This window comes from Lynx canadensis, chromosome F2, assembly GCF_007474595.2.
Source record: "Lynx canadensis isolate LIC74 chromosome F2, mLynCan4.pri.v2, whole genome shotgun sequence".
Taxonomy (NCBI): Eukaryota; Metazoa; Chordata; class Mammalia; order Carnivora; family Felidae; genus Lynx; species Lynx canadensis.
The window spans coordinates 50325033-50348235 of record NC_044320.2 but is presented as its reverse complement, the minus strand read 5'-3'; the positions used below and the strand labels follow the sequence as shown (position 1 = coordinate 50348235).

At 36.6% G+C, this 23203-nt stretch overlaps 1 protein-coding gene across 3 annotated transcripts in view; it reads left to right on the top strand.

Moving 5' to 3' along the window:
- Positions 1 to 18528, top strand: part of RALYL (RALY RNA binding protein like) — a 407386-nt gene extending 388858 nt beyond the window's left edge. For all 3 annotated transcript variants that reach the window (XM_032591937.1, XM_032591936.1, XM_030304338.1), the window contains one exon: positions 17549 to 18528. In XM_032591937.1, the coding sequence (XP_032447828.1) occupies positions 17549 to 17571 (23 nt within the window). In that variant the 3' untranslated portion in view covers positions 17572 to 18528. The remainder of the gene's footprint in view (positions 1 to 17548) is intronic.
- The last annotated feature ends 4675 nt before the right edge of the window (positions 18529 to 23203 follow it).

Sequence of the window (23203 nt, the reverse complement as noted above, 5' to 3'; positions counted from 1 at the left end):
TATAAAATGAATTTAGGGATAGATATTTTACAAATAACTGATTTTGGAAAGGCTAAGTAATTTCTCCGAGGTCATGCTGTTAATGAAAGGCAGAATCAAGATTCACCCAGGGTCTGTAAGATTCCACCACCCTTAGATATTTTCACGTATTAGTGCTTACAAATTTTATTACTTTTAATTTGTTTGAACCTTTATGGTTTTTTCCATATTTATACACCACTCGTAGTATTTTTAACTTAATTTTTAAATCAAATTGACTCCCTTTTTTTTTACTCAAAGTAAATGTATCTCCCTTTTTTTTTTTTACTTAAAGTAAATGTATCTTTAAAACTAAACTTCAGTTCATTCCAGTAAATGAAGAACCAAGTATCCTTTTTCATAAATAGGAAGTATATTTAAGGTAAATATGATGAAAAGACAAAACATTTATTTTTAAATTCAGCTCAGTAATTTCTTTTTAACTTTTTTCAAGTTGATTTTTTATTTTGAGAGAGAGAGAGAGAGAGAGCACAAGCAGGGGAAGGGCAGAGAGAGAGGAGACAGAGAATGCCAAGCAGGCTCTGCACTGTCGGTGCAGAGCCCGATGTGGGCCTCGAACTGACAAACCACCATATCATGACCTGAGCCAAAATCAAGAGTCAGACACATAACCAACTGAGCCCCCCAAGCGCAAATACTGCCCCCTGTATACATCTTGTTTAAAAAAAAGAGAGAAATGTAAGAACTACACCAGCAGACAGTTTATCATTAATGCAGTCAGAAAACCAGAAGAAAGAACATTGAGAAGGGTAATTTTCTCACTATGTGAGTCAGTTTTTAACGCGCCTTCCCACCTAACTATCTTGGGTGCCTTTAGCAGTTTGTGCACCACTCTGGGAGCACGGAGCTCAGTCGTGCTGACCTGCACTTCACGCTTGATGAGATGATAACTCTGATGATATGCTGATTGGCCGTCACCCTCCTGCAGTCATGTGCCTTGCACAATTTTCTACCTGAAGTTGGCAGAAACCCTGCATGCAAATTGATTTGTTAAATTACAGTAGAAAAGTACCTTGAACTTTACAGAGTTTAATGTCTCAGAAGTGATAAAAATGAAAGAACATTTTTATGTGGTATATCCCCAGAGTCCTGAGACTCTCAGGAGGAGGTGGCCCTCTGGGTTACTACCCACTGCTGGCCCTTACCTTGCTGCTATCTAACGCATGCTGTTATTTATTTATTTACTTACTTATTTAATTTTTAAAGTCAAGTTTTTATTTAAATTTTTTTTAGTTAACATGTATGGTAAAGTTGGTTTCAGGTGTAGAATTCAGTGGTTTATCACTTACATATAACACCCAGGGCTCATCCCAACAAGTCCCTCCTTAATGCCCTTCGCCCATTTAGCCCATCTGCTGCTCAATCCTTCCATCATCCCTCAGTTGGTTCTCTACAGTTAAGAGTCTCTTATAGTTTGCTTCCCTCTTTCTCTTTTTTCTCTTCTCCTATGTTCATCTGTTTTGAACACAGGATTGAAATCATATGGTATTTCTTTGTCTTTCTCTGACTGACTTATTTCACTTAGCATAACACACTCTAGCTCCATCTACATCATTGCAAATGGTAAGATTTCATTCTTTTTTAAAAAATGTTTACTTTTGACAGAGAGAGAGAGACAGAGACGGAGCATGAGCAGGGGAGGGGCAGAGAGAGAGGGAGACACAGAATCAGAAGCAGGCTCCAAGCTCTGAGCTGTCAGCACAGAGCCTGACGCAGGGCTCGAACTCACAAACTGTGAGATCATGACCTGAACCGAAGTCAGACGCTCAACCTACTGAGCACCCAGGCGCCCCAAGATTTCATTCTTTTTGATGGTTGAGTAACATTTCACTATTTATGTATATGTATACATATATATATTCTATATATGAAGATGTGTGTGTATATATATGTATATATATAAAGAATATGTGGTGCGTGTATATATATGTATATATATATATGTATATATATGTGTATATATATGTGTGTGTGTATATATATATTCATCCTTTTTGTTATGATGTGGTACATATATACCACATCTTCTTTATCCATTCATCCAGTTGATGGGTACTATGGTTCTTTCCATAGTTTGGCTATTGTTGATAATGCTGCTATAAACATCAGGGTGCATGTGCCTTTTGAGTTAGTATTTTTGTAAATAGTTTGTGTAAATACCTAGTAGTGCAATTGCTGAGTCATAGGGTGCTTTTATATTTAACTTTTTGAGGAGCTCTGTTTTCCAGAGTGACTGCACCAGTTTGCATTCCCATCAGCAGTGTAAGAGGGTTCCCTTTTCTCTGCATCCTTGCCAACACTTGTTGTTTCCTGTGTTGCTAATTTTAGCCATTCTGACAGGTGTAAGGTGGTATCTCTTGGTAGTTTTTATTTGTATTTCCCTGATGATGAATGAAGTTGAGCATCTTTTCATGTGCCTGTTAGCCATCTGAATGTCTTCTTTGGAAAAGTGTCTATTCATGTCTTCTGCCCATTTCTTAACTGGATTATTTCTTTTTTTGGGTGCTGAGTTTGATAAGTTCTTTACAGATTTTAGATACTAACCCTTTATCCAATATGTCATTTGCAAATATCTTCTCCCATTCTGAAGGTTGCCTTGTAGTTTTGTTCATTGTTTCCTTTGCTGTGCATAAGCCTTTTATCATGATGAAGTCTCAATAGTTATTTATTTATTTATTTATTTATTTAGAGAGCACATGCACTTGCAAGCAGGGGAGGGTAGTAGGAGAGCGAGATGAGAATTTTTTTTAAGTTTATTTTTTTTTTGAGAGAGAGATAGAGAGCAAGAAACAAAGGGAAAGAGAGAGGGAGAGACAGAATTCCAAGCAGGCTCTGCAGTGTTAGCCATTGCAGGGCTCGAACCCATGAACCTGTGAGCTCATGATCTGAGCCAAAATCAAGAGTCAGACACTTAACTGAGCCACCCAGGTGCTCCCCCTTGATAGTTTATTTTTGCTTTTGTTTCTCTTGCCTCAGGAGACATATCTAGTAAGAAGTTGCTATGGCCAATGTTTAGGAGGTTACTGCCTGTGTTCTCCTCTAGGATTTTGATGGTTTCCTGTCTCACATTTAGGTCTTTTATCCATTTTGAGTTCACTTTCATGTATGACATAAGAAAGTGGCCCAGTTTCATTCTTCAAAGTGTTGCTGCCTGGGTTTCCTGACAACATTTGTTGAAAATACTGCCCTTTCCCCATTGGATACTCTTTCCTGCTTTGTCGAAGATTAGTCCATATAGTTATGGATTCATTTCCAGATTTTCTATTCTGTTTCATTGATCTATGTATCCCTTTTTATGCCAGTACCATACTGTTTTCGTGACTACAGCTTTGCAATGTAGCTTAAAGTCCAGAATTGTGATGACTCTTGCTTTTCTCCTTCAAGATTGTTTTGGCTATTCAGTGGTTTTGTTTGTGTGTGTGTGTGTGTGTGTGTGCTTTCATATAAATTTTAGGATTATTTGTTCTAGCTCTATGAAAAATTTTAATGGCGAGTTTGACAAGGATTGCATTAAATGTGTAGATTGCTTCAGGTAGTATAGATATTTTAACAATGTTTGTTTACCTATCCATGGGCATGGAATGATTTTACATTTCTTTGTATCATTTTAAATTTCTTTCAAAAGCGTTCTATAGTTTTCTAAGTATAGATCTTTACCTATTTGATTAGGTTTTTTCCTAGGTATCTTCTAGTTTTTGGTGCAATTGTTAATGGGATTGATTCCTTGATTTCTCTTTCTACTGTTTCATTATTGGTATATAAACACCCACAGCTAATATCATCCTCAATGGGGAAAAACTGAGAGCTTTTCCTCTATGATCAGGAACAAGACAGGGATGTCCACTCTCACCATTGTTATTTAACATAGTACTGGAAGTCCTAGCCTCAGCAATCAGAGAAATAAAGAGAATATAAGATAAATAAATATGCATCTAAATCAGCAAGGAAGAATTACCTTTTTCACTTTGTTGGTGAGCCCGTAAAACCCAGAGGCTGAAAGAAGTTAACAGCTCAAAAGAAATAATCTAACATCAGTGGAGGTACCCTAAAACACAATTAGTCATACAGACATTTCATAGTTAAATACAGTGATAGGTGCCATGTGTTATTATATATAAGTAAGATAGCTTTCATAGCTCAAGACAAAAAAACTGTTACCTTCCCTTCCCACAAAAATTAGTGACTCATCTAATAATTTGAAAATGCTCTTTTTTAAATCACATACATACCTTCACCTTTTCAGCACCTAGACTGCACCTCATTCCTCGGAAATGTATCCGTGTGCTAAAGAGAAACAATCTTGGTTCTTTTCTTTTTAATTTTTTTAAATTTTCTAAAACTTTTTTAATGTTTATTTATTTTGTGAGAAACAGCATGAGTAGGGGAGTGGCAGAGGGAGAGAGAGTCACAGAATCTGAAGCGGGCTCCAGGCTCTGAGCTGTCAGCACAGAGCTGACATGGGGGTCGAACTCACAAACCGCGAGATCATGACCTGAGGTCGGACGCTTAACAGACTGAGCCACCCAAGCGCCCCAAAACAATCTTTGTTCTTATGAAAAGTATTTAAGGTTGTCTGTTTTTAAAAATTGTTCTTAACCTTTACTATAAGAAAAATAATAATAATATGAATTTAAATAGCTTGAAATTTCAGAATATTCATATGAGAAGTAATAACTGCAAAAACAGGTCCAATTTTTCTTAAATTTTACCCATAACTTTAAGGGCTCTCAAAATTTAAAATACAAAATACATTTTATTTTCTGATATTTGTGGCCACATTTGATCTCTGTATGTACTGATGCTAAGCAAGGACATTTTTATTTAAGCCATCTCTGTAAACATAAATTGAGTAACTATATCTGGAAGTAAATTAAGTTGGAAGAGTGCAGCTATTTAATTGATTTTTTTTCTGTGTGAGGTATGGTATTTTCTTATGGCATATAAAGTGATGAAATTGGTTATTTAATTTCATAGCCTAAATGGGTTCAGTAAATGAGAGACAACAAAAAGATATAGCAGTCTAATCACAAAATATCATTGTCTATCAACCCTTAAAAATTAATAAAGTTTATTTAAAATGTATTATGGCTATGCACACATATACAAGTAAATACAAATAAAGCAATTCTTTATGACCCAAAAATGAATTCTCTGTACTTTTCCACTTACCCATATTTATTGCAGCAAAACAGAGATTTTTAGAATAGTTTCATAGGTGCCTGCCCTATCAGCTTCCCAGCACTTATCCACCAAAATCCCATTAGTCTAAATGCAGCTCCTAAGGCCCAAACAAATAAAGTCAGTGGAAGCATTCTGCCTAAAACTTCACCTGAGCAACTGTTTCCCTAATACCTCCCACCAACACCCCAAGTGTTTACAGGCAGATTTGTTGGGAGAACATGTTGCCCTACCTGCAGACATGGGGCGTCCATTCTGTGATGTTTATGTCACATCAAGTATTTACTTAATGTGACCCTCAAGTAAGAGCAGAATAATATAATTCTGGGCTGGATTTATTTTTTTTACCACTTCATTAAGACGCTGGGCAAGTGACTTTATTCCCTTGTGCCTCAGACTTCTCTTCATTAAGATGACTGTAAAATGCTATAGAAATAATTTATAGCTTCAGATATGCAGTGCAGATGTAGCATACATTATATGTAGGTGCCAAGTAATACCACACGGTGTTTACTCAGCAAAATAACGCCAGGTGTAGATAACACGACAGAGAGCCCCATAGACCCAGGGCCCTTCCTCTTTAGCACACAACAGAGTGTAGTCATCATGAGTCTTCCGTGCATTTTTACAGCTAAGTCTCATGAACAGATGATGTCACAGCATCCTTTCAGGTCCACTGAGTGTGACTTGCTAGAGAAATTTAATTACAAAGAAAAAAAAACCTCTTCAAATAAAAAGTTTGATTTGGGGATGATTTGTTCATAGAAATCTTCTAGGAGAGAACTCAACTTATATTGAATTACTTCATCAATTTATTGAATTAAATGATCCAAGCTGTTGTTTATCTTGATCCATACAGAATCACATAGCTGACACTGTTTCTCAATTCTATACTCTCTTACAATAAAAAAAAAAATGAGGGGCGCCTGGGTGGCGCAGTCGGTTAGGCGTCCGACTTCAGCCAGGTCACGATCTCGCGGTCTGTGAGTTCGAGCCCCGCGTCGGGCTCTGGGCTGATGGCTCAGAGCCTGGAGCCTGTTTCCGATTCTGTGTCTCCCTCTCTCTCTGCCCCTCCCCCGTTCATGCTCTGTCTCTCTCTGTCCCCCAAAAAATAAATAAACGTTGAAAAAAAAAATTAACAATAAAAAAAAATGAAAACACAGATAAGTAAGGTGATATCCAAAACCTAGTTTTAAAAAGTCACCTAGAGAGGATATGACATAATCAGTCACACATAAAACAGATAAAGCCCGATTTCTAATTCCTTCTATCTATATTACAATTCTGGGATTTTTCATGATCATGACAGTTTTAGGTACTACAAAATTCTGAAATCTCTTCTGAATCATCTAGGATTCTATTCTGTCCAGCTTAATTTGAGTGCTAAGAGTATTTTGATAATACTCTAATAATACTATTACTAGGAACTATCCCAAAGCTTTAAGCCTTCAGATTTTTTTAAATTATATTTCTCAAATATGGTGATAAAAAATAGAATAATAGCTTAAGTATGTCATCACTTTACTATGTCACTTGATCTCTCAGATTAATTTTACTCAATTTTAAAGTTGAAACTATTTTTTTTATATTCTAATAGTTTGGTGTATACAGTAAATTTAATTAAATGAGAATTGTTAAATAGCCATGACAGCCTTTCCCCCAGCTATTCTGAATGATCAGGAATTAACTATACAATTTCCAAGGGCTTTTTAATTTATACCTCTAAATCAATCAATTTTAAATCCCATTTTTCTGTTTGACATAAAATGATTTCTAAAATATTTCTTCTTGTGATGCAAAACAAATTACTCAAAGAACTATAGAAAGGAGTAAAATATACGAAATTTCAAAGTTCATAATAATCTTAGCATTAATCAGCACTTGGCAGCTAGCACTGGAATTAACTTACACAATTTGGAGTATTATCCTAAAATTATCATTGCCATTTCCAGCATTGGGAGTCACTAACGGTTGTTAGACACTATATAATTAGCATGAGAAGTCAGAAATTGATGCATGACCAAACACAAGTTATGTGCCAAATAAAATTACTATAATTTATCAATTCAGCTAGTCAAATGTGATTGTCAGTGAGCCCAGAATACTCAAAACACAATCATAATTATGTTCAGAAAGTATCAGGGAAGAGTTTGGGGGAAAAAAAAGAAATGTTACTGTGTTAATGTATGTATAACAGAATATCCAAGTTCTGGTAAATCATAAAATTTAGCAATATAATTAACTTTTTTTCAGTATTAACTAAATTTTTTACATAGATGTTTTAAATAAAATTATGTAACTCACATTAGATAATTTTACTGTAAAGTTAAATGTTCTTTTTTCTTAATCAAATGTATTTTATAACATAAATGTTCTCCTTTAGACAGATGATGACTAAAGCAAAATTTTAATTAAAATGGCTTTTAAATTAGTTCAAGATGGAAATTAAAAAAAGAAACTCCAGGCAAATCTGCTACAAATCAGGGAAAGGCAGGTTGTAAGTTATGTGCAAATCCTGGTACATTCCCAATAATTCCATCTCTTTTTTCCCACTCCTCATAGGGCACCAGTGTACTTTCATATCCCAGTTGAGATCACCTGTACTGAAATTGATGATATACCCAGTCTGCTTCCCTACTCTCCTCCTTCCCACAACTGGGCAGAATAGAATATTAAGGAAAGCACTGACCTTAAATAAACAGTCCGGGTTTGATTCAGGCAAGACACTCACTCTCTGATTCAAGAATTAATGAATAACGTAAGGATGATTCTTGCCCCAAAATCTACCTCACTGGTTTATAAAGAAAATCAAAAGTGTTTTATAAACTTCTATACACTATACAAATAAGAGTTATTATGATGATTTGTGGCCCATGCCCACAGATTTAGCCCAGTCCCAGATTCTAAGAATAACTCAAACCAGTCTCTACGTGGAATGAATTTAGGAAGCCTCAGCTAAGTAATTCAAATGCCTCAGATTCTAAAACCTTCTTGCTGTTTCTCTTGCTGTAAGCTTATTACAGTTGCTCTAAGCTTTTTTCTAATAACCGGATCTTCCTTTATTCTGGGAACAAACAGGGTCCCCAAAAACAAATGAATAAATAAATCAGAACCAGAAAGTCTCATTCTTCAGATACCAGCTTTTAAGTTCTAATACCAATCCATTTCCCCCCCTGTAGTAGATCTCTGCCTTCCTCTCTCCTGCCATCTTAGGATATCTGACCTGAATCCATACCCCCACAGATGGGAGCCGCCTAGTACTTCTGTAATGCTCAAATTCCATCTACCTGCCTGACTTGTCACCACACTCCTTAGATTTGGGCGCAATCTATAACCTAGCCATTTGGCAGATTTAGACTCAAGATAGAAAATTCTTTTCTGGCCACGATTTTCTACAAAAGGAGCAAAATGTCTTGTGAGATAACGAGTTCTATATCCCCTAAGGTAAACAAGCCAAAGCTACGTACCTATCAGCAGTGATTACCATGGAAGGCACTGCTGCTCTGGTTGGGAGGTTAGACAAGATCACTCTACAATCCTAGGTCACCTGCTTAATTAACGACTCTGCTACTCTGCCTCTCTGATGCTTTGGAGCGAGAATGGATAAGACAATATATGGCTCCTGACGTTGTTGCATCTTGCTTCACTAAACAAATTATTCCTATAATGAATCCAAGAGACCGCATGCTATTTGCGTTATTAGCATTTTATTTGTGATACTAACTAAATGAAATGCACTCTAGAAACACAAATGTTCTTTGCGTGTAGATGTTAAAAACTGTTACTGCTCTAATGTCCTTGTTAGAGAGAGCCATATTTAGTTATAGGAAACGATGTCATTTAACTCTGAAAAGAGTGGGTTTTTTTAAATCACATATGGTAAGCCATGAACCAACACCAAGCATCCATAAAGAAGATGGCATTTCTAATTATACTTTTACATTAATTACCACACTCTTGTCACTTCACTATCAAACTGTTTATATTCTCTCTGTAAGTCAGTCGCATAAAGTAAATGAAAATATGAATGATGCAAAACTTGGCAGTCACTTTATAATATTTGTAGGAATACAGTGTATTTGGATTTGGTACATAGAATTAAATTATTTTAACATTATTTTTTATTTTATTCTGGTTTTATAATATTGTGTTATATTTTCCTTCAGTTTTAGAAAAGGAAATCAAACGGCATTACTCATGCAGTAACTTAAGTCTATTATATTATACCAAATAACTGATTTCCCCAGTCTTTTCATCTTTCTATTTGGTTATGGAATAACAAAGCCTACCTATTTGAATGTTTGTGATCCATTATAGACATGTAAGACCTTTTTTGTATCTTAGCCATACTTATTTCTTGAACACTGGGAGACAAATGGAGAACAGGATAAAAATATGGGAGTTATCGGGCAGAATCATGGGCGTGGATTTCAAAAATTAACTGTTAGGAATTAGAAGCAAAAAAGTAAGTAAGGAGAGAGGAGGTGGTATGGAGACAGAAATGAAGTGAGGACGTCCAGAAGATGGTTTGCCAGTGGAGTCGTGACTTGCCAAGAGTCCCTCTAGTTGATCAAGAATTGATCCAACTTAGGGGCACCTGGGTGGCTCAGTCAGTTAAGCATTCAACTTTGGCTCAGGTCACGGTCTCATGGTTTGTGAGTTGGAGCCACACATGAGGCTCTCTGCTGTCAGCACAGAGCCCGCTTTGAATCTTCTGTCCCCCTCTCTCTCTGTCCCACCCCCACTTGTGCTCTCTCTCTCTCTCTCTTTCTTTCTCTCATGAATAAATCAACATTAAGAAAGTTTTAAAAAAGGAAGAAAGAATTAACAGAATTGACCCAACTTAAGTAAGGTTGATGGTATTTAGGAGAACTGAAGCAGGAGAACTCTTACCAAAATAACTATTCAAGCTAGTAAATTAAACATCCCTAGTTCCATGGATGCTGATAAGACAAAAGACTTTGCTACTCAAAGCAAAAGACATAGGAGTATCAGGATAGTTGTCCTGGTTTCCTAAGCTCAGGACCCAAGTCCAAGATGCCTCCGCCAGGTAAAGCCTACATGCAGTACAGTGCCCTACAAAAGAGAGATCTTGAGTATAGAAAATCCAGCTTTCCAATAAGCAGTAAGCAAGCCTATTCTTTATCCAGAGACAAGATTTATTACAGAACTACATGGCTCATTCCAGAGAGGAGTTACCTCACTTCTCGGGATTGCCAGCCAAATAAATAATTCTAAGAAGTAGCCTTGGGGAAAGAACAGAGATCTTACTCTCAGCTGGACACATAGGAGGGCAAACAGCCCACTCAGAAGACTGCTGCTCAACAGCGAAGTGAATCAGCATCACTCAGAAACTTATCAGAAATGTGACGTCCTGGGCCTCGTTCCAGACCTAGCTGACTTAGTGCATTTAGACTGCTATAACAAAATGCTACCGACTGGGCAACTTATAAACAACAAACATGTATTTCTCAGAGTTCTGGCAGCTGGGAAGTCCAAGATCATGGCAGTGTTAGGTGTCTGCTTGGAGCCCATTTCCTAGTTTATAAGCAAGCAGTCATTTGCTGTGTCTTCATATAGTGGAAGAAGCAAGGGAGCCTACTGGGACTTCTTTTATAAGGACACTAATCCCATTTATGAGGGATCTGGCCTCATCACCTAATCACCTTCCAAAAACTCTACCTCCTAATACCATCACATTGGGGGTTAGGATTTCAACATATGTATTTTGAGGAAACACAAACATTCAGACCATAGCATTAGCGAATCAGAAATTTGGCAGTCTGAATTTACTATGCCACTTCTGAGGCTTATTAAAGTTTGAGAACCAAACATGTAAGGAAAAGAATTCTGGATAGCAGTCAAGATTCTGGGTCTAGTAAGTGTTTCTATCAACTACCTGGGTGTGCCTTTCAAACGGTCTGGGCCTTAGTATCTTCACCTATTATAACAGGAGAGGGTCAGGTAATTTCTGATTTCTTATTGCTCAAGTTCAATGAAATTCTATATTCCTTGACATGTAGTTTGTAAATATTGCCTATATTAAAGACCTTAAAATATGTATGGCAAGTACTGGGAAACTAGGAGAGATAGCAGCAACACAGATCCATAAGGACCCGTATGTGGCTTCATAGGCTCACAGAACTTACTTGTCAGCATGCTGGGAGTAGAACAATACCTCAGAGAAATGTGAAGTAACCAATCTGGTATATCAGAAGATCTGTTTAGGAATTTATGGTGGTTCCCATCACTGAAAGGGAGGCCAGTCTTGTGTCCTCTGGCCTGAGCATTCTCTTCCAAAGGGCATACCGTTACAAATTATAATCAGAAGTCTTGCCTGGGGAGCATGGATTTGGAGCAAAGAGTTGATTGAATGTTCTGAGATTGCCTGATGTGTCCACATCTGTCACCATAGTCTAGGTTCACTTCCAGGATTTGGATGCCTTCTTCTGTGGAGAACACCTTCTCCCGAATGGGTGCAACTGAGTTACCCTCCAAGAAGTTACTCTCGTACTTTTCTGTACTTGCAGTGTCAAACAAGTCTCCCTCAGATCAACACTTTTCTTTGGCAGATTTAGTAAGTTTCACTTATGTTCTAGTCTAGACTCAAAGACTTAGAAAATTCTGCCTCTCTTAAGTGACCCTGTATATTCTCTACCCTGATCATTTAAGTCTTGATTTTAGAGTTAAAAATCTCAGAAGACAGCCCAATTACTTTATTTCCAAGTTTCTGATGGGCTACCACACTTTCGATTTTGCCTGTGTTTCCGGCATCCCCCAGCCCCTAGATCTTAAATGGCCATCAGCTCGGGAATGGAGACTAAGCCTCCAAAAACTACATAATGGAGGAGTTGCCTTCACATGTAGCCATCCCAGTGAGTGAATAGCCATCTTAGTTTCCATGCCATTTATGGTCTTTGTGATGTGATTCTTTTAGCAAAGTATAATACAATTCTGGCCCCAAGAGCTTATTAATAAAAAACAAGTTTTAACTTACAATGTACAGTAGCTTCCAGGAATGTTTATGTTATTTAGAAATTTGAATTGAATTGTAAAAGCCAAATGTATTCACATTGTCTATAAAAAGTGAATGGCTGAACAGTTACTCAGTAAACATGATGGGTGGTGACAACAAATTTAGGTAACTCCTGCTTGTTAGACTATGCTTTTCTATAAAATGTTACACAGCCTATATTTTCCACATGTTTTCTTTCATCTTTTTTGCTTTTATGGATGCTAACTAAAAAATATGAATTGTCTATATTTCTTTCATTATTTATTAGTTATAAATCTCAGTTAGAAAGATAACAGAGGCATTTCTGACACTAAAAAAGTCACAAGTCTTCTTTAAAAATGTGATTTTTAAATTTTTTTAATGTTTATTTATTTTTGAGAGAGAGGAACAGCATAAGTGGGGCGAGGGTCAAAGAGAGGGAAACACAGAATCTGAAGCAGGCTCCTGGCTCTGAGCTGTCAGCATAGAGCCCAATGCGGGGCTTGAATCCACAAGTCGCAAGATCATGACCTGAGCCAAAGTCGTACTCTTAACCAACTGAACCACCCAGGCTCCCCAAAATGTGATTTTTCTTTGGTAGAACTGTTAGTAAAGTGTGTTTATTCTACCTATTACTATACCTTTATAAAGATGTTCAGCATCACTAATTATCAGGGAAATGCAAATCAGAATCACAATGAGATACCACCTCACCCCTTTCAGAATAGCTATTATCAGAAACAAACAGAACAAATGCTGGAGAGGATGTGGAGAAAGGGAACCCTCATGCACTGTTGGTGGGAATATAGACTGGTGTAGCCATTGTGGAAAACAATATGGAGTTTCCTGAAAAAATTTAAAATAGACCTACCATACAATCTAGCTATACCACCTCTAGATATTTATCTGAAGAAAATGAAAACACCAATTTGAAAAGATATATACACCCCTATGTTCATTGCAGCATTATTTACAATAGCCAAGAATGGAAACAACCTAGTGTCCATGGATGGATGAATGAATGAAGAAGGTATGGTATATATATATCCAATACTACTAAGCCATTAAAAAAAGAAGGAAATCTTGCCATTTGAGACAACATGGGTGGACCTTGAGGGTATTATGCTAAGTGAAATAAGACAGAGAAAGACAAATACCATGCATGTGATCTCACTTATTTTTGGAATCTAAAAAACAAAAAAGAAACAAACAAAACTCAGAGATACAGAGAATATATTGGTGGTTTTTAGTGGGGGAAAGGTGGTTTGGAGGTAAAAAGAGCAAAGGGAGTCAATTCTATGGTGACAGATGATAACTAGACTAATTGTGATCACCTTGTATACAAAGACTGAATTATGTTGTACACCTGAACTAATATAATGCATTATTATATTACAATACAATATATACCAATACAAAATATTACAATACAAAATATACCAATTTTACATCAATAAATGCATAAACATATATATATTATATATATTATATATATTCATGAGATTTAAAATTAAATGTGCTTTCCCTGTAGATTAATACTCTCCTTTTTAACTTGGTCAGGTAGAAGTACATTGCTTGGTTCAGTACAATTCAGGCCCATCTGAGTGGCTCTTTTTGTTTTTGTTTTTCAGAAATGGGAGAGATTGAGAGTTGGAAAAGCATTCATCATCAGGATAATTTGTTTTAAAAGCATCCAGACTCCCATATAGCCACTAGATAAATTACCCACTATTCAAGAGAAGGAAAGCACAATTAGTTTCACATTATAGTAAGCCAATCAGCTCAAGTGACTGTCATTCTTGAGAAAAAGGGAACAAGAATGTCATAGTTGTGCCCTTTCTCCCCTGCCTTTAGAAGTAAACAGCAATCCTTTTATCAGACTGGAAACTCTATGGAAGGCTTAGTGAATACATTTTGCCATTGTTTTTCGATAAGGAGAATTGTATTCATGACTTGTATCCATATGGTTAATAACACTTACTTCACAATGCAAAGTTAATGGAGCTTTTGTTTTGTACTAGGGACGGGCAAATGCTTTGAAGCTTTATGGCAAGGAAGTAAGACTTTAGTAAATTATTTTCAAACCTCCTTTTCTTCTTGCCAGGATAATTATTTTTATGTAATCACTCACAATCAAGAGGCAAAAGAAGGGGCAAGGAGAAATCACACTAGTGATAATGGAATATGCACAAAAAATCTGCAGGCTGTTTTTCTCTTCTTACAATGGATAGTTTCTAAACAACCACTCATTACCTCTTTTGAGACAAGCAGGATGGTGTAAGAATATACTAAATGAATGTTATCTGCCATGACTTAACCTGAAGAAACTCAACACATACACAGCTGCTGTGGCATCTTAAGCATCTTGCATGTGTAATAAGAGTGATCTATGAAGGCCTCACAAGAAAGAGGGCAACTGCAATCATATAAATGAAAGAGCTTTAGTTCCTTCCTGAACACAAGTGTTATCAGTCAAAACCCAAAACCACTATGCCTTATGTTCACATGTCAGCATCATTCTACAGGTTAAACTTAATTTTATTTATTCACATATTCATTTTCACATTGATAATGGATCATTTTTGGTATGTGCATATAGAAAATGTATAAAACGTCCTTTTTTTAAGTTTATTTTTTGAGGCAAAGAGAATGTGTGCACAAGAGGGGTGAGGGTGCAGAGAGAGAGAGAATCTCTCTGTCAGCACAGAGCCCCCAATGCGGGGATCAAACTCACAAACCATGAGATCATGACCTGAGCCGAAGTCAGACACCTAACTGAATGAGCTCCGAGGCACCCCAAACTTCTTTACAGCACACAACTCATGGCACACCTGCTTTGTACCATAAGTTCAAAACGTTGTGCTTTAAAGACTTACTGACTGTATGTACGAGAACACTGCTAGGAACTGCATGAAGAACACATTTGAGTAACGTTTAATTTTTAAAAACACATGCATGTGTGATCAGTAAGCATATAGTATAGACTGGGTGAGGAAGAAGAGGAGGAGGAGGAAAGGAAAGAGGAAATAGGGCAGAAGAGCAAAAGAGAGAGAGAATCACAGTATCAGAATGTACTTAACCCTTAAAGGATGTAAGTTTCAAATGCTTTGGGTGAGAGACTAGACTATTAAGGGTGCATATTTTGTTAATTCTTAGTCTTTTGATTTATGAAAGTTTTAAAATCAAAATTATTAGGCCTTTATTATTACAATCAAGTATAGCAAGGTTTACAAAGTACTGAAAGTCCTCTGAAAAATGATTGTTCCAGATTTCTCAATTAAATAGCATTCAGACACTGTAAATGGCATTTGTAAATTTAGTATATTTTATACAGTTTTTAAAATTCATTTGTCTAGTTTAACATATCTTTCTGAGAATGAAATAATTCTTAAAATATGATGAATTCAATGTATTGATACGGCCTAAGATTTTCTTAGACTTTCCAATAACATGTACAAACTTTAGATTTGGTCATAAGATTTGAAATCATAAAATTGAAATCCTATATCTCAATTAATTTTTAATCGCATATTTAGAACTGAAACCACAGGACTGGCACACTAACAGGCTAAATTCTCTTACATAACACAAGTATTTGCAGTTCAAATGTTCAAACACTTTTTTCTTAACACAAAAACATTAGTACTATGATTTCTATTCTTGCAAGTACTTTGTGTTTAATTCTATATCTAACAAGAATTAAGATATGTACTCACTAAGGAAGAAAACATCCCAGTAAACTGAAATTACTCAGATGTATATGTTTTTGAGAGTGACAAATGCATATTCATGAAGGAAGAGAAAATACCATACTAGTTCACTGATACTTTTCAACAAGGGACCTTGGCCAGGTGAGATCTGGAGCAACAGACATCCAGAGCAATTGTCACCACCCCAACTGCCATTCTCAGTCTTTTTCATAATCTCTGTATTATATAGGCTTCAAAATTTTAATGAAAGTTCAAGTTACCTAATCTCTGGGTATTCGTAGGATTCAGCAACTGTTGGGAAAGGCAGCCTGTGCCTATGGTCTTTCAATGCCCACTCCACCACATAAGAACATGCCTTGGGCTTGCAGTACTTCCTTACCAAGAAACAGAGAGCCACAAAGCCTGTCAGTTTTATCACTTGTATGAAAATATCTTTCCTGGTTCAAATTCAAGGAGTGTTTCTGTATTCTGCTTAAATGTGTGTGTTAATGATTGTCACACACAACTTTCAGTATTTCAGCCTCCAAGGGGCAGAGTTCAGGGCCCTCTTACTGCACCCAGGAAGAGTTATGTATAGGCCAGTTGTCCTGAATCAGCTGCCTTGGGGACTCGCTAGCCATGAGGGACCAAAGCACACTACTGGAGCTGGAAAACGTTCCACCCAATGCTGACTGTGTTTTGTTTTCCTCGCCAACTCTGATACCAAAATACAATGGACAAAAATGCTTGGAGTCCTTCGCTGAGATTGATTACTGGTGGGTGGTATCTGCTCCCCCAGGACTGACAACTGACACACAGTGTTTTTCTCAACAGCAACTGCCGTCCAAATTGATACCTTGATTTGCCTGTCTTTGTCTCTTAAAACATATATACAGATTTTCCATCTAACTGCAAAAACTTTGAGGTTGATGGGATAATAAGTATAATTATATTTTCTATCTAAATATAAACCTTCAGCTTGATAGGATTCTAAGACAAATGCATGCCTTTTCCCGCTACTGAAATCTTGCATTATTTTATCTTCGTATTCATATGCAATTTCTCAATTCAATTCTTCTACCAATTAAATTTTGGCTCTTATGTGGTGTTTCTGGCTCATGGCTGTACGATGGGTCTTTCACTGCCCTTCTTGCATCTAGCTTTCTTCTCTTATAACCAAGATTGTGTATCTCAGATCAGAAATCTGTATTGCTTTTTCTCCTTTCCCGGGTGCATAAGGCTTGGGACCACACTGTTCAAAGCCTGTTACAGGGGAAGTGTCCCATGGTCACTCTGGTGAGGAGCCGCAAAAATGCAAAAGCAACTCAGATCTCTTCCCCTAGCCTAGACTTCAAGTGGCTCCCCTCTGACCTGGTCAAGGGCTCTGGTTGGAAGATAATTGCTGATCTCGGGCAATAATAAATGGACTGGATCTTTAAAACTCATAACATATTGTAAATGTAAATAATTTTAGCATTGCCTCCCACAAAGGATCCAAGAACCTAAAGTTCTCAAAAGTGTTTTTCCTGAACATCTAGATCTTTTATCATTTCCTGATTTCACCTGAGAACCTAACTTATATATACGTATGCTATCAACAACGAAGCATATATCAATATTTTAAAATACTTTTTTTTTCTTTTCACAGTTTCTACAGATAAAGTGATCTGAAGTAATGAATGATGCCACGAGAACAGAAAAGAGAAACTGTGACAACCCCCAGAAATGTGAAAGGAGGTTTCTTACTGGATTGCAGCTTCTTTGGTTCAATTTATTTAAAAAAAAAAAAAAACCCAAATAAATAAAATGGACAGTATTGTTCAATTTTAGAAATTCCACTTCTTCTATGTTCTAAGCTATATAATTGTCAGGTTTTTATGGTTTAGATTGTAAATGTGTTTTCCCCTTTGCTAATTATGTTGTGTTTTTTTTTTAAGTCTTTTAAAGTCTTAAAATGTGAAGGACATTTATGAACGGTAAGGGAGACACTGTATACAAATGTATATTTGTAAAAGCTATTTTTATGATTAGCATGTTTTACTGTTGATCATATATAAAGTCAGGTGATATTGCAATTCTATGTTAAAAGCTTATTTCCAACAATGTCATGTAAGAAAAGATACATCGTAAGCTAGTTTTTATAATTTATTTTTAATTTATAGTTTAAAGTACTTTAGATCATAATGATAAAATACTTGAAAAGGTTATATTTCTGCCCTCCATAAGCACCATTTTTATTAATAAAGAATGCAAGTATTTCAGTGATTCAATAGTGAAAGGACTGTTGCTTTGATGTGTGATTAAATTGAGCATTCTCTACTCAACTGAAATGATCCAATTGTTACCCAGTACTTCAGTGTGAGTAGGAGATCCCTTGGACAGGTTAGTGCCAATACAGGTGAAAACTATATTGGCAAGGAAAGATTGTCTTGTTTTTGGTTCCCAAAAGTTTAAATAGTGCACATATCACTTCATCGCATCTCCTATTACTAGGAACGCTCCATTCCCAAGCATTGCAAGTGTTTTCCAGATGCTCTTTGCTGTTGTCTTGTGCTGTGGAAATGGAAGAAACCATCTTCACAGACTGTAGGAGAATTCAGCATATAATTTCTTAATAAATACTGTTTCTTTTAAAACAAAGTTGGTGTGTATCTTTCCTTTGGGGTGCACTTAGTTTTAATACTCAGTTTGACTTTTTATGGCCCTGCAGTGCCATAAAGTTAGTGCAATAATGAAAGTGACATAACTTTACTAAAATGTGTGTTATATGTTTTAAATACCCACGCTTTTCATGGAGTGACTGGTATTCTAGAACACATTAATTTGCCATGTAATAGAAAGCCAGAGGGCCCTCAATTCTTGACAGAAGTCACATCCTTGTTTACATTTCTAGAAGGAATTTTTTTTTCACTCAAAAATGGAATTTTAGGAAAATATTTCAGGATAGAAAGCAAAGCTACCCCAGAGGCATTTGTGCTGTCAGACAAGCGCACTGCGAATGACTGGAAGCTCCTCATTGAAAGCAGAGAGACATGTACATGTAATGTCACCAAGGACACCTAGAGGAATTAAGGCCTCCTTTTTTCAAAGAAACTAAAATCTAAAATCACCTGGGTATGTTTTCTTATATTTGTATTTTAATTTATTTATGGTAATTTATCTACTTTCTTTATGTGTTTCAAATATAAGATAATGAAAAATTATATAATCCCATCCTGCAAAAGTTATCTAAAACTAAAATTGTGAAAAAAAACAAAAAAAACAAAAAATAAGTAAATAAAAAATAAAATTGTGAAAGCAAAAATTAAAAATTTGCACACGAGAACCTAGGATCTGGATCGGGAATGTACTTACCTTTCCTGGAAATGTGAAAATCACAATGTGGTATGCGGTTTTTTATTTTTATTTTTTTGTTTTTAGAGAAAGCAAGCAGGAGAGAGGGGCAGAGGGAGAGAGAAGGAGAATCCCAAGCAGACTCCACACTCAGCACAGAGCCCAACACGGGGCTCAATCCCACAACCTGGGATCATGACCTGAGCAGAGATGAAGAGTTGGCCACTCAACCAACTGAGCCACCTAGGCACCCCTGTGGTGCACTCTTTTTGGTGGCCATAATGAGTATTAGAGAATTTGCGACTGTTGCACTTGGATTCTGAAGCTGAATAGAACCTGTATACAGTTCTACAAGAGAATAAAATCAGCAGAATGATTTCTTGGTTTGCTGCCAAAGAGATGCATTTGCCTGGGATAGATAATCTGATGCCCCAGTACTGCAGGCATTGTCTATTAAGAGAATCCACAGGTGAATTTGAGAAACATAACAGAAGACCATGGGGGAAGGGAAAGAAAAAAAAATAGTTACAAACAGAGAGGGATGCAAACCATAAGAGACTTTTAAGAATTACAGAGCACAGAGGGTTGGGGGGGGTGGGGAAAATGGGTGATGGGCATTGAGGAGGGCACTTGTTGGGATGAGCACGAGATGTCTTATGTAAGTGTTGAATCACGGGAATCTACTCCCAAAAGAGCACACTGTATACACTGTATGTTAGCTAACTTGACAATAAATTATATTAAAATAAATAGAATCCACATGTGGATATTTTTCTCATTTCCATTTATCTATCCTTAATGTTCAACAGTGTAGCATTTATAATAGTCATTATCATAAATTGAGAGTATGTACCTTCACAGATGTTCATTAACTATTCTCAAAGTAAAATGAATAATTAAAATGTACAATTCTTTGTTACTGGCCATAATTTCCTCCACACAGGGCTTGAAGTATGAAATCATAGATCTTTCTCTTTATTCATTACCCATTCCTGGCTTAAGAATTCCTTTTGATGACAAATATGGATAAAATATATACCAGATCAACAAAGTATAGATTATATGGGATTATAATCCCTGAAGATTTAGTGTAATAATTTAAAAGGGAGCTTTTAAGAGACGACAAAGGGAGTGTGGGCTTCTAACTCTAAATAACATCAGTTCCATTATAGAAATGCTAGGGGAAAGAAAAGAAGCATTACTCACTGCATTCAGCTCAAGAAAACTGTGGGGAAATAGGCCCACTGCTTGTGAAGTTAGGTCAACTAATCACTGGTGACAATGTGACACATTTTGCTTCCATCTTTTAAACAAAACTTCAAAGCAGAAATACACAACAAAATAAGTTTAGGTAGAAATGAAGCAGAAGATAAGAAGGAAACTATCTTAAATGGGTTAAAGTTCAGAAAACAGAAATCACAAATGCAAATACCTATAAAGGCCTGATAAATATAAATGAAAGAAACAGGCAAGAAGCCACTCAGGATACATTAATTGCCACTGTGCTGATGAGAAGAGAGCCACTTCTTAGTTCCAGCAGGCTGCCTGATCCAGAAACATGGCCCTGGATTGGCCATGTTTCCTGATTTTTCAGGAGAAGGTAGACATCGAGAGTTTTAAATGGTATGTCCTATTTTTGTCTTGTTTTGCTTTAATATGAATCTGAAGGTCAATGAAACCATATCTGTGATTTATATCCAGGATTTAATAGTTGTAGAAGTTACAAAAATAAACTCACAAGGATGAATAACAACAAATTTAGGATTATCTGTAGTGAGAAAAAGAAGGGAGAATAGAATGGGGGTATTAAATAACATCTATAATATTTAATTTATTAGGAAATACATTTGAATTAAATATTTTGAATCAAGTAAATATCAAATGTTAAGGTTTGATAAAAGTATAAGTTACACTGGTACTTGTTATATTTTCTCTATGTCTTTTTGTACACTTAAAATATTCCACAATGAAAGTATGTGATTTATATCTCAATGTTTATACATCGGTAGATATAAATGTACATATATATTGATGATACAGAGATGTGAGTTGTATAAATAGCATATATGAAAGCAGAGATTTAGACCTTTGGATCCATCAGAAGTCTGCAAGTTTGTGATCTACCTTTTATAGAGATGTTCAGATTCTTGGAAAAGAGTATGACTTTGAGAAAGAAAGACGCACTACTCTAGCGTTTCAAAGGCATATTGGGAGAGCAGGAATGTATAAGTGAATCTCTTATTTGTTGTTCAAAAGTCTTCCTATCAGCCCTTGAGATATTTAGAACCACTCTAGGGATCTAATTATGATTCAGGCAAGAATTTGGGGTACCTGATCATGTAAAATAGTCCCCATGTTTATTCTGTTGCATCTGTAAGAATAAGGACTGCGCCTTCTCTACCTGTATATCCTGCATGCATGGTACCTTGTACATAACAGGTTACTTCTCCATAAACATTTGGAGAATTAAAAGAAATAGTGTGTGTTCTGGGTTTTTACCTTATTATAAAAAGTTTTAAAAGCTGTGATTTCTTTTTTTTTTTTTTTTAATTTTTTTTTTCAACGTTTATTTATTTTTGGGACAGAGAGAGACAGAGCATGAACGGGGGAGGGGCAGAGAGAGAGGGAGACACAGAATCGGAAACAGGCTCCAGGCTCCGAGCCATCAGCCCAGAGCCTGACGCGGGGCTCGAACTCACGGACCACGAGATCGTGACCTGGCTGAAGTCGGACGCTTAACCGACTGCGCCACCCAGGCGCCCCTAAAAGCTGTGATTTCTTAAGCAACCACAATATGCCGAGTTAACAGCTGTGTATGCATTATCACTGTGGCACACAGGAAAACTGAAGAATAGGTATTGTCAGCTCCAGTTTCCAAGTAAAGAGAGATCATTTATTCATTCATCAGTTCTGTATTTAGTACCAACTCTGTGCCAAACTTTTTACTGGCAATATAGGTCCAGCTGTAAATAATAAAGACTGAAATTCTTGCCCTTGAAAAGCTTATACTCTTCTGGGCGGGGGTGGGGGGGTAATGCCTAATAGGCCAATTGACAGGCAAATGTAAAGTATTGCAGATGATAATGATGATGAACACAGAGGAAAAGGCAAAGCAGGGAAGGAAAGAGGGTATTTTAAATAGGCTGATCAGGGAAGACTCCTTGGTAAGATGGCATTCAGGCAAAGGTCTGGAGTAGGTGAGGGTGTGAGCCTTGTCACCTTTTATGGGAAAAATGTCCTGAGCATAGGGGACAGCAAGTAAATCCCCTGAAGTGGGAATGTACTTGGTGCATTTAGGAACAACAAGGAGGCCAGTATAGCCGGATTGGAATAAATGAGGAAAAGAAAAATAGATGAAGCCACAGAAATGCCAAGATTTCAGATCATAGAGCCTTACAAGTGATTCAGAGTTCACTGGTTTTATGCTGCATTAGATGGGAAAACAGCAGGAGATTGTGAGCTCAGGAATGATAGGGAATGATAGGAATGATAGAATAATCTTTGATAGCTCAAAGATTAGAAGAATCATTTGGGCTATTATGTCCTGAATAAGCTATAAAGAAGAGAATCCAAAAATCCCTGCATTCCAGGTTGAGAAACAAGTACGTGAGTTTGGTCTGAGAATAGCCCGGTATGATCGGAACAGAGAAACTTGCTCATCCACTCATCAAATATTTGTTGAGCCCTTACTCTGTTCTATAGTGACAATGGGCATGCAGTGGTGGACATAGACACATTTTTTTTTCTCATGGCACTTAATCTAGTGAACAATGTTAGGAAATAGCTGAATAAAGATATCAAGAATAAAAGAGTTTAAAAAGACATTACAAAATAAAAAGAACAGTTTATGCCAAAGTCCTTTTCCTTATAGCTCTGATGGAAGTGGCTCAAGGAGCACTTTTTAAATTACCCTTTCAACCAGCAGGTATAAAACAGCGTAAGTGCCTCAAAGGATAAAAGGACTTTTCTA